This window comes from Acinonyx jubatus, chromosome A2, assembly GCF_027475565.1.
Source record: "Acinonyx jubatus isolate Ajub_Pintada_27869175 chromosome A2, VMU_Ajub_asm_v1.0, whole genome shotgun sequence".
Classification (NCBI taxonomy): domain Eukaryota; kingdom Metazoa; phylum Chordata; class Mammalia; order Carnivora; family Felidae; genus Acinonyx; species Acinonyx jubatus.
The window spans coordinates 438,260-451,418 of record NC_069383.1 but is presented as its reverse complement, the minus strand read 5'-3'; the positions used below and the strand labels follow the sequence as shown (position 1 = coordinate 451,418).

The following is a 13,159-nucleotide window of genomic DNA, read 5'->3' as shown; positions in this document are numbered from 1 at the left end:
GAGAGTGTGATTAAGTGCAAGCTTTCTACAAAGCTGTTGGCAATGTGTACCAAGAGCTCCAAATGTACATCAAGCTCAAATCCACTGACCTATGAATTACATTTCTAGAAATCTGTCGTAAGGAAGTAAAAATATGAGGGAGAGAAAGACAAAGAGAAATTCCTAAATACCCCTCAAATAGCAATGATCACCTTAGGTAGTGGAATTATGGGTGATTTTTATCTTCCTCATTTTCCCTTTTATTCACTTGCCCAACTGTCTTAAGATGAACCTAAGTATCTGTTGTTCTGATCAGGGGAAAAAACTGTTCTTTTTCTAGATTTCTTAAGTGCACACCAAAGAGTAAAGGCTGAGAAGTGGACCAAGTTAAATTCAATCCTCAGTTGGTGGAGTGGGCAGGGGATGGGCTAGATGGTGACAGACATTAAGGACGGCAGTTGTTATGAGGAGCACTGGGTGCTGTATGGAAGCTCTACTCAGTCAATCCAATCCTCAACCCTGCTCTCCCTTGGCGCTCCCAAAACCTCTTCAGGCCTAGGCTGCAGTCTGACACCCCACCTCCCACAGGTGTGGCACCTGCACCTAAGCCTGAAGGCTTTCCCTACCACTCCTGCCCCCTTCCTCCTTCACTGCGTACATGCAGTCCTGGGCAGTCCGTGGTGGGGTCTGCCTCTCAGAGGACCGCACTGACACAGGCAGCCACTCCCACTCACCTATCTGTCATCCCATCCCTTCTTCACTACTAAAAATATCTCTACTTTTAACATTGGCAATGTATCCCTTCAAAAACCCCATTTGCAGCAGAGATGTGGCCATGTGACCAGATTCTGTATGCTGGATACAAGCTGAGAGTTTGAGAAGATCTCGCCTTGCTGCTTCCCTGCCTCTTCTTCCTGCCTGGAACTCACACCAGAAAGTGGAGGTGCAGCAGCCACCCTGCAACCATGCAGTGGTAAGAGGAAGGATGGGGGCCATACACCCCAGAAGATGGACAAAGCCTGCATGAGACTGATATGTGGAGCCACCGCCCCTGCCCACCCTTGACTGCCCACCTCTGAACATCCTAAGTTAAAAAGACAGTATCTGGGGTGGGGGGCACCTCAGTGGTTCAGTTGGTTGGGTGTCTGACTTCAGCTCAGATCATGATCTCACGATTCGTGGGTTTAAGCCCCGCATCAGGCTCTGTGCTGAAAGCTCAGAGCCTGGAGCCTGCTTCGGATTCTGTATCTCCCTCTCTCCCTGCCCCTCCCCTGCTCATGCTCTGTCTCTATTGCTCTTAAAAATAAATAAACATAAAAAAAATGAAAAATTAAAAAAAAAAAAAGACCCTAACTGGGAAGGACCTGCAGTCAGGCCACTTACAAGCAAACATAATTCCTAACTGATATGAACACATGTGCTTTTAAAGAAAGGTATGTTTGGGTTTTTTTAACGTTTATTTTTGAGAGAGAGACTGCGTGCGAGCGGGGGTGGGGCAGAAAGAGAGAGACAGAATCTGAAGCAGGCTCCAGGCTGTGAGCTGACAGCACAGAGCCCGATGCGGGGCTCGAACTCACCAATTGTGAGATCATGACCTGAGCCAAAGTCAGACGCTTAACCAACTGAGTCACCCAGGCACCCCAGGAAGGTATGCATTTTAAAAAGTAAACATACTGTTTTAGTCTCCAGACTCTTCTTTAATAGCATGATAAAAGCAGTCTTTCCCATATCTTCCTTGGCAGGCAGGCCTTTCTCCCACCACATGACACACAAATCCTGAATGGCGTTCTGCAGCTTTCTTTCAGATTCAGGTAACGCATATAAAATACCTAACACAGAGCACAGGATATGTCCCATTAGTACAGCAAACCAGTATTTGTGTAAAATACTACGTGAAGTATTATGTACTTTAAATTGTAAAGTACTATGACTTACAAATGTTCGCTAAGCAAGTATCAGTTTATCTTTAACTTGCCAAAATTTATAAACATTATTTATAGAAGACAAATGATGCTAACTTAAAAAAACTGTTTACTACTGTTGTGAGAGCAGACCCAACAGAACACAGAATTTTAGAACTGGAAGACTCAGGTCACACTGCCCCAAACCGTAATTTAAGAGAAACAAGTACTGAAACTACCCGAACCCAAGTGCAACGACACCCACAGTTATTAACACTCAACACTGAAGCCAGGTCAGGTGTAGTGACCACGAATGCACTACAACTGTCCCTCGATAGGTTGGCCTCAAATTCTGGCTCACTGGTGAAAAACAGTAAAAGCAATTAGTATAATAAACATAAAGACTGCAGTGCTTTTATTAAAAGAAAAGCTCAAGAATAAAATCAAAATACTAATATTATGCTCATAATTATAATCCATAGATATCTGAATGCCATTACATCCATGTACAATCCCTGAATTAATGGGAAGTTAGGAGAAACTACAATACTAGTGCTACTCATTTTATACAATTATTTGGGAACTGAAAATAAACTGTAGTAACATTCACAAAGCTTTCGGATCTAGTTATATACTGATTGGGGTAGCTTCTTTTCTTTTTTTTTTTTTTTTTAACATTTATTCATTTTTTGAGAGACGGAAAGAGACAGCGTGAGTGGGGGAGGGGCAGAGAGAGAGGGAGACACAGAATCCAAAGCAGGCGCCAGTCTCTGAACTGACATCACAGAGCCCGACGCGGGGCTTGAACTCACAAACCTTGAGATCATGACCTGAGCCGAAGTCAGATACTTAACTGACTGAGCCGCCCAGGCGCCCCAAGAGGTAACTTCTTAATAAGACCTTGTATTTCCATGCAAGAATTCTGGATAAAACAGATACATAAATCCAAGTGACACTAAGAACGAAAAGTCTGATAGGAAAGTGTCACATGTAACTAATTTATTCACAGAGTGAGGGTGAGGGCACTTAGGTGATTTGTCTTAAAACTCATTAATTAAAATTATTTTTGCGGGGCACCTGGGTGGCTCAGTCGGTTGAGCATCCGACTTCAGCTCAGGTCATGATCTCGCAGCTCATGAGTTCAAGCCCTGTGTCTGGCTCTGTGCTGACAGCTCAGAGCCTGGAGCCTGCTTCAGATTCTGGGTCTCCCTCTCTCTCTCTGACCCTCCCCCATTCATGCTCTGTCTCTCTCTATCTCAAAAATAAATAAACGTTAAAAAAAATTTTTTTTTTTTTAAAAAAGAGTACTTCTTTGCTCCTTATCTAGCTAAAGTAAAAGAGCTTGAATGCAAAGTTATGCCTTAACACCTTCTGCTTCTACACGATGACCAGCTTCCTTTTACCGAGAATCATTTGATACCCACTTCTAAATATGCCACATTATCAAAAATGCAACTTACCATTTAACACGACTGCACATTCCAATAAGTCTTCGTAGTTCTCACTTTCATTTATTACAGATACAGATGCAAGAATCACAGATGTAATTGCATGAATTATTTCTAGGTTTTTCTTCTACAAATGAAAAAATTCAAATTTCAAGTGAATTAAAATCAACTTAAAATACAATTTTTAGGGGCACCTGGGTGGCTCAGTCGGTTGAGTGTCTGACTCCCGATTTCACCTCAGGTCATGATCCCAGGGTCCTGGTAACAAGCCCTGCATCAGGCCTTTCACTGAGCATGGAGCCTGATTAAGATTCTCTCCATCTCTCTCCTCTCTCTCTCTCTCTGTCCCTTGGCCCCTCCCCTATGCGTGCAGTCTCTGTCTCTCTCTAACAAAAAATATTTTTTTTAAATGTGAAGGTTACTAATTTTATAAAAATCAACCCACACTTCTAGCTTACTCTAAAAAGTGAATTAAAATTGAATACAGGTCACTTGTCCAAAAAGAACACCAACACTGAATGGCAGATTAATAATGGTAAGATTGGAAAAGGTAAAACTATAATGAACAGACTTCTAGCTTTAAATTTTTTCTTAACTTAAAATTACATACAATAACTATTTTTTAACAAAGAAAAGGTAACAAATTATATATCTGAAAGACCAATACTACCATTTTTGAATCCTGCTCTGTTTCCATATTGTCTTCACCCTGGACTTCCACCATCCGCCATCCAGCCACCGGGCTTTCCAACAGCACATCTGTTAATAAATTCTTGAGCCTTTGCCATAACTCTTCTTTCTGCTTCCTTGATAATTCATCTAGCAATTCATTTAGGCTGAAAGGGTCAGAAGCATCTTTCTGAAAAATAAATAGCAACTGTCATATTTCAAATACAAAATTTTAGTTCTATCCTTTTTAAAAACAGGCATCAAAAAAAGTTTAGGGGCACCTGGGTGGCTCAGTCTGTCAAGCGACCGATTTCAGCTCAGGTTACGATCTTGTGGTCCATGAGTTGGAACCCCACGTCAGCTCAGTGCTGACACAGCTCAGAGCCTGAAGTCTGCTTCAGATTCTGCATCTCCCTCTCTCTCTCTGTCCCTCCCCCACTCATACTTTTTCTCTCAAAAATGAATAAATGTTAAAAAAAAAAAATAGGTTAAGTGCTAATTATTATTTCAAGAGCTGGGTTTAGTTTGTGAAATACATTCCTAAAGGGAAAAGTACAGGAATCATGAGACAAAAAGTAGCAGATTCCTCCTCTACCTATTCCACCCTAGTATCCTAGTCTTCGGAGTTTAAAATTTCACCCACTTAGCAAAATCCTCTCTGAAATCAATCCATCCAGATGTTCACCATCTCCACACCTATAATCAGGTTACAAAAGTATGCTATACAATAACAACAACAACAACAATAATAATGCAGCCAAGCCAACTGAGTGCACTTGAAGTTTCTGGTCTCTAACCTGACTTGGCCCCTCAACCTCTTATTCGTCTCTAGACATCATCCTCCCATTAGCCGACCCTCTCAACTATCCTTAAAACCCGTGAGCCAACCACTTCGTCTCACTTTGAGCAGATGACCTCACCAACTCTTTGATACAGCAAATAGAAACCAGTATCAAAAGGGTAGAGGATCCATCTGAAAGGAACTCCCTATAGCCAATGCAATCACCAAAACAGTCAAATGTTACAAACATTGTAGTAATAATTGATCCAGGCAAGAATCATCAACAGATACTAAAACCAGTGGGTAGAAGTCTGATGAGGAGAAGTTTGACTATTTCCCTAATTACAACTTATTTCCCAAGTTACGATTACTTATTATGAAGGTACAACAGCAGCTTCACAACGGAGAAATGTGGCAGACACCCGACCTGAGCGAGTGGCTGATTAAAACTAACTTCACCAATAACAGGACCAACTGACACCATGTGCCTCCACTGAGGAAGACAGAACACCACTTATGCAGCCCCTGTCAAGATGCATAAGGTGTATTTAACCTAACTATCAAGTAAGGGCAAACTGAAGGATATGCCACAAAATAGCTGCCTACACTCTTCAAAACCATCAATGTCATGAAAAGTAAACTAAGGCTGAGAAACTCTCTAGATTAAAGAAGCTAACAAGTCATGACAACTGAATGTAATGTGTGACCATCAACAGGGTCCTGGATCAGGGAAAAAACACAAGCGTGTACTGTAGGTAACAGTATCATTGTGCCAATGTCCAATAGCCTTGTAGGATTTTTGCTGTGATTACGTAAGAGGGTATCTTTGTCTAGGCAAACCACGCTGAAATATTCAGGGATGAGACAAATGCCTGCAATGGACTCTCAAATGACTCAAAAAGAAGAGGCAAAAGTGGGGCATGATAAAGAAAATGTGACAGGTGACAAGTGGCAAGTCTAAGTGCAGGAGATTCAGGATGCTTATTCTTCCCGTAACCTTCCTTTAACTCTGCGGTCATTTCAGCAGCAAAGAGGAGAGCAGGTAGCCCCTCCAGGGCCCCCCCGCCAAGGCTACCTCCCCACCCTAACTCCTACCACCTTCCCTCCTCTCCCAGGAAAGCCTCATCTGGGCTGTCCAGGTGTGCACCTGCCTCAGGGCCTCCCCGTCCCCAACCCTCTTGTCCAGAGTTCTCCTCCCTCAGTCTCCACAGGGCCCATTCCAATCTCTGACCAAAATCACACCTGGACACCCATCCCCTACCCTGCTTCCTCCTCTCCCTCCACCACCAAAAACCAACTCCCTCTGGGCAGAAACTTGGTATATACTGTGTCCCAAGGCCAAGAGCAGAGCCTGGCATCCAGAAGGCACTCAGGACAAACTCCTTAAACGCTGACCCTCCAATCTCAAAGAACTACTGAGAGCACAGTCAGTGCTGCTCCACAATGCTTATTTTGAAATGCAGATTTGTCCCAATGCAATTAATACATAAGGGAACAATCTGAGCAAAAGGAAATTTCTGGCTTGCCTATGTGGGATTTCATCACTAGGCGAATGCAGAAAGTCGCACCTGCTGAGCAGAGCTTGAGTCACGCAAAACACACACCTCAGACGCCAGCCAGCTCCTGGGAACCCACATGTGCTGCAACCCTCTGACCAGTTCTCTGTCCACCTGGCCTCTCTTCAACCTTTCCAGTCCTCCCAGCCTGGACTGTACTTTTCTCCTCTGTTCTCTTCCTCTCACACAGGGTCAGCAGGCCAGCCCCGGGGAGCACAGGAACTCACTTCCACCCGCAAACTCAGGCTCTTTTTCAAGGCAAATGTCATCTTTACTCCCATATTTATGTATTTCTTAGTGATTTGACTTGTATAAAAGTGCTGTTTTTTTATTAGGTCACTATCTCTTTTTCTAAATGGGTCACTGGTGAGGTTTTTGAGAGTTCTGCCCTTACCCCCATCTTTCCCATAATCCTTCTGTTTATTGCCCATTCGGCAGAGTACGTGATTTTTAGCAATGTGTAATATTGCATTATAGCAGAACTGACATTATAGCAGAATTGATGGGAGGTCCACCTAGTAGGCTTCAAACAGACTTAACTGCTTGGTTGACCATGTGAAACCTACAGAATGGCTCTCTGTATCATTCAACTTGAAGAAAACAAGTGATGTACAATCCTGCGTATTTTCATTTTTTTGTTTAACTAAGAGCTACGTGGTGATTGACATACTAAATTACTGTTAATAAGGTGTGCATTTCATGAACTAAAACTAATGGCTATTAATACAAGGACTAACTCAGCATCCTACTGAGATGTCCGCTGCTGAGCAACAGTTCAAGGCTCTCCAGCACGTGACGGGGACAGCCGGAGGGAAGCACCTCAGAGAGTGCTCTGTGACCCTGCATGGACTGTGCCACCCAAATGTTGCTGGCTTTGCCTTTTGATTTCAGATCATTATCATTTAGCTTCATCACCATCAATTTAGTGATTTTAGTTAACGCTACGATACTAGTTTGCAACAAGTCTTACGAAATTTAAACTATATGTGTGCTGCACATCTAATATAATACAAATCACCTGCACTCCTACTAAAGCAGACATTAGTGTAACATCTAAATAGTTGGCTCTCACAGACACTTCCATGATGTGCTGCTCGTGAACTTGTGCTGGTTATGGGTAAGTTTACAGGGTACCATTTTACAATACAAAATCACCTCATAAGCTCATTTCTCTCCTATAAAGAAAAGTAACTTCATGAATGTTGCTAGCAACAAATTTACTGTTAGGTTCCTCTCTACTTCTTAGTGACTACTAACTTAATCTTCACTGCATGAGGTATGTGTCTCCTGCCCCAACGTCACGAGCATTTTAGAGTTGGTGCCTTAAGTGTTGGGTTCCTCAGAGTTCTGTCCAAGGCTTCTCTCATTACACGACAGATGATCCCGTGTGTTCCCATGACTGAAGCTTCCAAGGGCCACTGAGGACACCCAAATCTGTCTCTCCCCAGGCCTCTTTCCTGGGCCTCAGATACTATCCATCCACCTGCTGGACACCAACTTGTGCCTGTCCCCCTGACAGTCATCCAGAAGGTCCCAAATTGAGCCTATCTTCCCACTCAAACCTGCCTTCCTCCCACATCCAAGATCTCACTGGAAGGCACCACAAGTCAAAACCTGGGATCTGCCTTCACCCTTTCCTTGGCGCACATCCAGTCAACAGCACCACCACCCCCCCAACTGACAGCTCGCGCAGGGCACGGCCTCTTCATTCCTCTCCAGGCTTTCACGTGGCCCTCTTCGATCTATTCTTCGGATACAAACCCACACTCCTCTCAGGATAAAGTCTCAGCTCCTTAAAATGATAAAGAAAGTCTGACATAATTCAAGTGTCAGCCCTTGTGTCTTCCTGACCTGGCTTTCTGCACCCTAGCCCTACCGAACGCCTTCAAGTTCAAACACAACGTGCCTTCTCCGGTCCATAAACCTATCCCCTTCACTCTGAGATCCTTCCCCACATCCCTCCTTGACTGGCTGACTTCTGTTTACTCCATAGCCTTTCCACTGGGACAGGAAAGAGTCCATGGCTGGATGTGGGCACCCTCCCATACCCTTGCCCCAGCTGAGTCTTTACTCTGCTGTATTTCCAGACCTGAATCCACCACAACACTGTAAATAACTTGAGGACCAAAAGAATATGTCTTCCTCACTATGCCACCCACACGGCAAGAGATCTCTATATATTTAAGTGTATAGAAACACACTGTGTTACATCACTTAGCATTCTTACAACTCTCCTAAAAGAAGCGGGAAATACCATTTGTGAGTACCTGCCGTCAGCAGGTCTATTTGAGTATACTCCTGTTTTTTTTTAAATAAATCCTGGTTCCTAAGGATTCACTGAGACTACGAGATTTCATTTGTGTACTGATTTAAAAAAAAGTCTTACGTTAACAGCCAAATTACAATAAAGCTAAACATAAAACTTACATCAAGTTGAATAAACTGCAAAAATTCTCCAATCAGCTCCTTAGACACTGCTTGTACAAATGTCTCTCGTTTTTCCATGACAGATGAAACTGCTTTTCATATGGCATTTATTCTGTAACCCTAAGCAGAAAACACAGTCATACTGAAACTTGAATTTGCAAATATATCTTTTCCTACACGACATAATTTGGCACTAACATCCAAAACTGCAAAAAAACAAAACAAAAAAACAAAAACCTGTACCGTCTATGGTAGACAGTTTTTAGCCATATTCTGACGTAAAACAAGTCATATCTACAAAATAATTCCCTTACTTTCTTTACTGAGGACAGTATCAACATAACACTATGTTATTATCAATTGTCAATGAAGTTACCAACAAAGGAAAGAGAAATCCGAACGGCTCGAGGAGGCTGGCCTCCTCCCCCTTTAGTGCCTTAGCAAGATGCTCAGGCAGGTCTGAGTCAGTTCAACAAAAGGCTGATCCCACGAAAACATGGGGGAAAGTGCCTTGGGAACAATAAAAGTACTGAAGGAAAAGAATGAAAGCGGAGCCCCGCCGCTAGATCCTGAAGACTGTGCCTCTCCGAAGTGCCATTCCGCAAAAACAACGCAGTCACAGCCGCCCGTTGCCGGGCGAGGCGCTGGGCCCCCCGGGAGCCTGGAGGGAGAGCAGATCGTTAGGCGCCCAATCACAGGAGCCCGCTCCCACCCGCGCCGGGACCAGAGCTCCAGGGAGTGTGTGCAAGCGCCCTGCCCGCTGCGGCTCCCCCAGGAAACGCTACTTTCCATTCACACCCCGGGGCCGAAAGCCGGCAGCCAACAGGCAAGGTAAGTGACGGAGCACACATGCAAGCAGACCCTTCGCTCCAGAAACAAATGAGAACCTCCCGGGCCTTACAGACAGAGCAATCTGGAAAGTCACCGGCACCAATGACAACACTTTCGGGGACAGAAAGTCCTCGTAAACCTGGAGTTCCAGGTCTTACCGTCTAAGTTAAACCCACAAAAATGGAAATAACGTGCCCAGTGCGTACCACTTGGGCCTGGCCACCTCACTCCTCGGCTCTGCGGGCTGAGCTAGAGAACAGAACTTCCGATTGGCCCGGCAGCAGGCAGGGTGGCCGGCGACAAGCTTGATGACTAATAATGGCCAGCAGCAGCCCATGGGTTTAAAAACAAACATTCCGAAAAGGTGCGCTCGCCACACGGACTCACACGTCTTGCGCGCGGGTCTCTGAACTCTGCCCCTCCCGTGGACCCGTGGGAACGCCCCTGGCGTGCTCCGCCCCCAAGGGCACCCGCGGCACCTCAGTCTCAAGTACGGCAATCTACGTGTCCTGACCGCGTTCACCACGAAACGCCCCATCTCCTGACACTCGTGACTGCAGCTGCTTCCAACTCCCAGGCTACCCCCCCTCCCCAGGGGCCGCCTTCGGCTTCTCGTACTATTCGTGCCCGCGTCCGCGCCCGTCCGGCCAGATGCTGCCTGCAGGCTGAGGCGTCATCGCACACGCAGTTATCCGTCCCCACGGCGGCAGGGCGCTCTTCACACAGGAGCCTGGACCGAATTACGAGGAGCGTTCAAAGGAGGCGCCTGTCGCCTTGTCACCACCTGTGGGGCTGCGCTCCAGCCCTCCCACGAACAAGCCCCCGCCCGGAGCAAAGCACTCCCGTCAGAACGACGACAGACGCTTGGGGACAGGTTCCCGGGCAGCCTGGGTCCAAGGCCGGGGTCCTCTGTGAACTCAGCCCCGGAGTCGGGGCGTCGGCGCGCTCAGGGCCCCGGTGCCCGCCGCCCCAGGGCCGCCGCAGAGCCACCGGCCGGGCCGTGGAGCCCACGCGGAGGCTGTGCGACTGGGGGCTCCACCTGACCGACCCCCGCCGCTTCCCGGTCCCTGCCCCCGCCCGGAGCCCTTCGCCTGCCGGCACCGCGGCGCTCACCTCGTCCCGGAAACCCGCCGTTTCCCGCGCTCGGACCAGATTCAAACCCGCCCGCCCGCGCCCGCGACGCGCTCCGCCCGCCTGCGCGTCATCACGCGCCGCTCTCGCGAGAGCCGGGCACAGCTGGGCGGGGCCGCCGGAGGGCGCGCTGCACGCCCCGCCCCGCCCCGCCCAGCGGCGTCCTGACCACGCCCTACGCTGCATACCCAGCCCCGCCCTACCTTGCTCTGAGCCCGGGCCCCGCCCCAGGCCCCTCCCGCTCTCCCGGTCCCGCCCTGCGTTTTCTTGCTCCGAGCTCCGGCCCAGGCCTTGGAAGGCCACTGCCCGCCCAGGCCACGCCCCTCCCACGGGAGAGCAGATCTGGCTTGTTTTTATATTTATTTACTTTTTAAAGTTTATTTTGAGAGAGAGCGTGAGCCGGGTAGGGACAGAGAGAGAGGGAGAGCGAGAATCCAGAGTAGGCTCCTCACTGTCAGCGCAGAGCCCCCACACAGGGCTGGAACTCAGGAACCGTGAGATCATGACCTGAGCTGAGATCAAGAACCAGACACTTAACTGACTGAGCCACCCAGGCGCCTCTCTGTATGCTAATTTTTAAAAAGTGTTTATTTTGAGAGAGAAACTCCCAAGCAGACTCTGCACTGTCAGCACGGAGCCAGCCCAATGTGGGGCTCAGGAACCGTGAGATCATGACCTGAGCAGAAATCAAGAGTCCAACTCTGAACAGAATGAGCCACCCAGGCACCCCTGGCTTTTTTTAGTCTGAAAAATAAATGTGTTTTATCAGTGGCATAAATGGCTGAAATGACTGCAATATCAACATAATTATAAAGATTGACTTTTAGAAACGGTCACATCACTATGAATATCCAATGGAATCAATACTCTAGCAACTGGTCACCTGGTCTTCCTGAAGTGTTTAACAGCCAGTCTCCCAAATTAGGCAATCCTAGCATAAATCTGTTTTTGCTACGAAGTTTCTGTGGGTCACATCTCCAGCAAGATACAGATTTCTTAAATATTTTGGGGCCATAAAGCTTTAGATTTTAAAACTTTTACATTTATTAGGGATACAAAGAGATCAAAACCATATAAAAAATTATGAAAGTTTTGACAAGTACTTGTAAAACTCAAATTTTGTTGAAACACATCTTAATGCTACGGTTAAGACTTTTTTCAGTTAACTCATGTCTCCAAGGATGAATATTCTATTCTGATTTTTTGTGTTTATAGACATAAATATTGAGAAAATTTGTTCACATAAACAAATGAAAAAAAAAATGGGATGAATGGGTTGCTCGGTCAGTTAAGTGTCCAACTCTTGGTGTTAGCTCAGGTCATGATCTTGTAGTTTGTGGGTTTGAGCCCCTTGTTGGGCTGTGTGCTGACAGTTCAGAGCCTGCTTGGGTTCTCTCTCTCTCTCTCTCTCTCTCTATCTCTCTCTGCTCCCCTCCTGCTCTCTCTCAAAATAAATAAATAAACTTAAAAAAATGAAAAAAATTAATAGTAATGACACTCTATTCCTTGAACATATTTTAGTTAAATGCCAAAAGTCACATACTGATCACAAACATATCATCAATTTTTTTCTTTACATTTTATATCTATGTATTTTTTAAAAATCCATCCATGAAAAAGGAGCCAGGTGTTGGTTTCCTACAGGGGGGAACGTTCTCATGGAGGAACCTAAGGCTAAGCTGGCCCACGTCATATCTTGTTCTTTAATGGGTTCTGCGGTGCCACGCTTGTCCTGTCAGGTCCAGGAACCTCATTCAGTGAATGCAAAGTCCTCTCCGGACCGCCTGGCTTGTTGCTGAGCATCGTCAATCAAATCAAGGCCCTGCCATCCCTCTGGACCTCGCTGTCCACTCCCCTGAAGCTTTGATTTTGTCAGATCTGCACAGACCCAGAGCTCTACCCCCGTCAATTCTTTTATTTTAATTTGTATCAGCTAATAAGTTGATAGGGCTTTCCTTCAATTTTTGTTGAAAGCAAAGACTTTCAACACCTGAAATTCAAAATACATTTTTATCCAGTCACTTGGAGTCATTCACTTTCTTAGTTTCTAGAAAGTTTGCCAAAAATCTTGGCCCACATACATTCAGTCACTGTTCATTACAGTGTATTGTTTACTCTTTCATTTTAAAGGCGTTTTTGTTGATATTATTTTTTAACATAAAAGCCTTTATCTCCTGATTTACATATTTTTCCGTTGGAGTTTCCTCATCCATACAATGGGGGCAGGGATGGTCTGAGTGAGTGAAGCACTGGGAGGCCATTCCCACAACACATGAACGTGCCTTTCCTCAACAGAATGAATCCCAGGCCTCCTCCAAACCCCGTACGACTTCACTCTGTCTTCAACCCTGTCGTGTGACGCAGCCTCTGAACCCTCCTCTCCACCAGCCCTGTCTGCGCCTCCGCCTCCGTGTCAAGACTATGCCCTGTTCAGCC

General features: G+C 46.1%; 1 protein-coding gene across 10 annotated transcripts in view; it reads right to left on the bottom strand.

Annotated features, from left to right (window-relative positions):
* Positions 1-10,820, bottom strand: part of NCAPG2 (non-SMC condensin II complex subunit G2) — a 64,189-nt gene extending 53,369 nt beyond the window's left edge. The window contains exons 1-7 of one of the 10 annotated variants that reach the window (XM_053217792.1): positions 10,706-10,820; positions 10,211-10,322; positions 9,138-9,422; positions 8,762-8,881; positions 3,999-4,187; positions 3,341-3,455; positions 1,654-1,808 (exon numbers count right to left, since the gene is read on the bottom strand). In XM_053217792.1, the coding sequence (XP_053073767.1) occupies positions 1,654-1,808; positions 3,341-3,455; positions 3,999-4,187; positions 8,762-8,839 (537 nt within the window). In that variant the 5' untranslated portion in view covers positions 8,840-8,881; positions 9,138-9,422; positions 10,211-10,322; positions 10,706-10,820. Of the gene's footprint in view, positions 1-1,653; positions 1,809-3,340; positions 3,456-3,998; positions 4,188-8,761; positions 8,882-9,137; positions 9,423-9,798; positions 9,949-9,979; positions 10,157-10,210; positions 10,662-10,705 lie in introns of those variants that run through there. The other 9 variants (XM_027051148.2, XM_027051149.2, XM_027051152.2 and 6 more) reach the window with 9 other exon arrangements.
* Between the last annotated feature and the right edge of the window lie 2,339 nt (positions 10,821-13,159).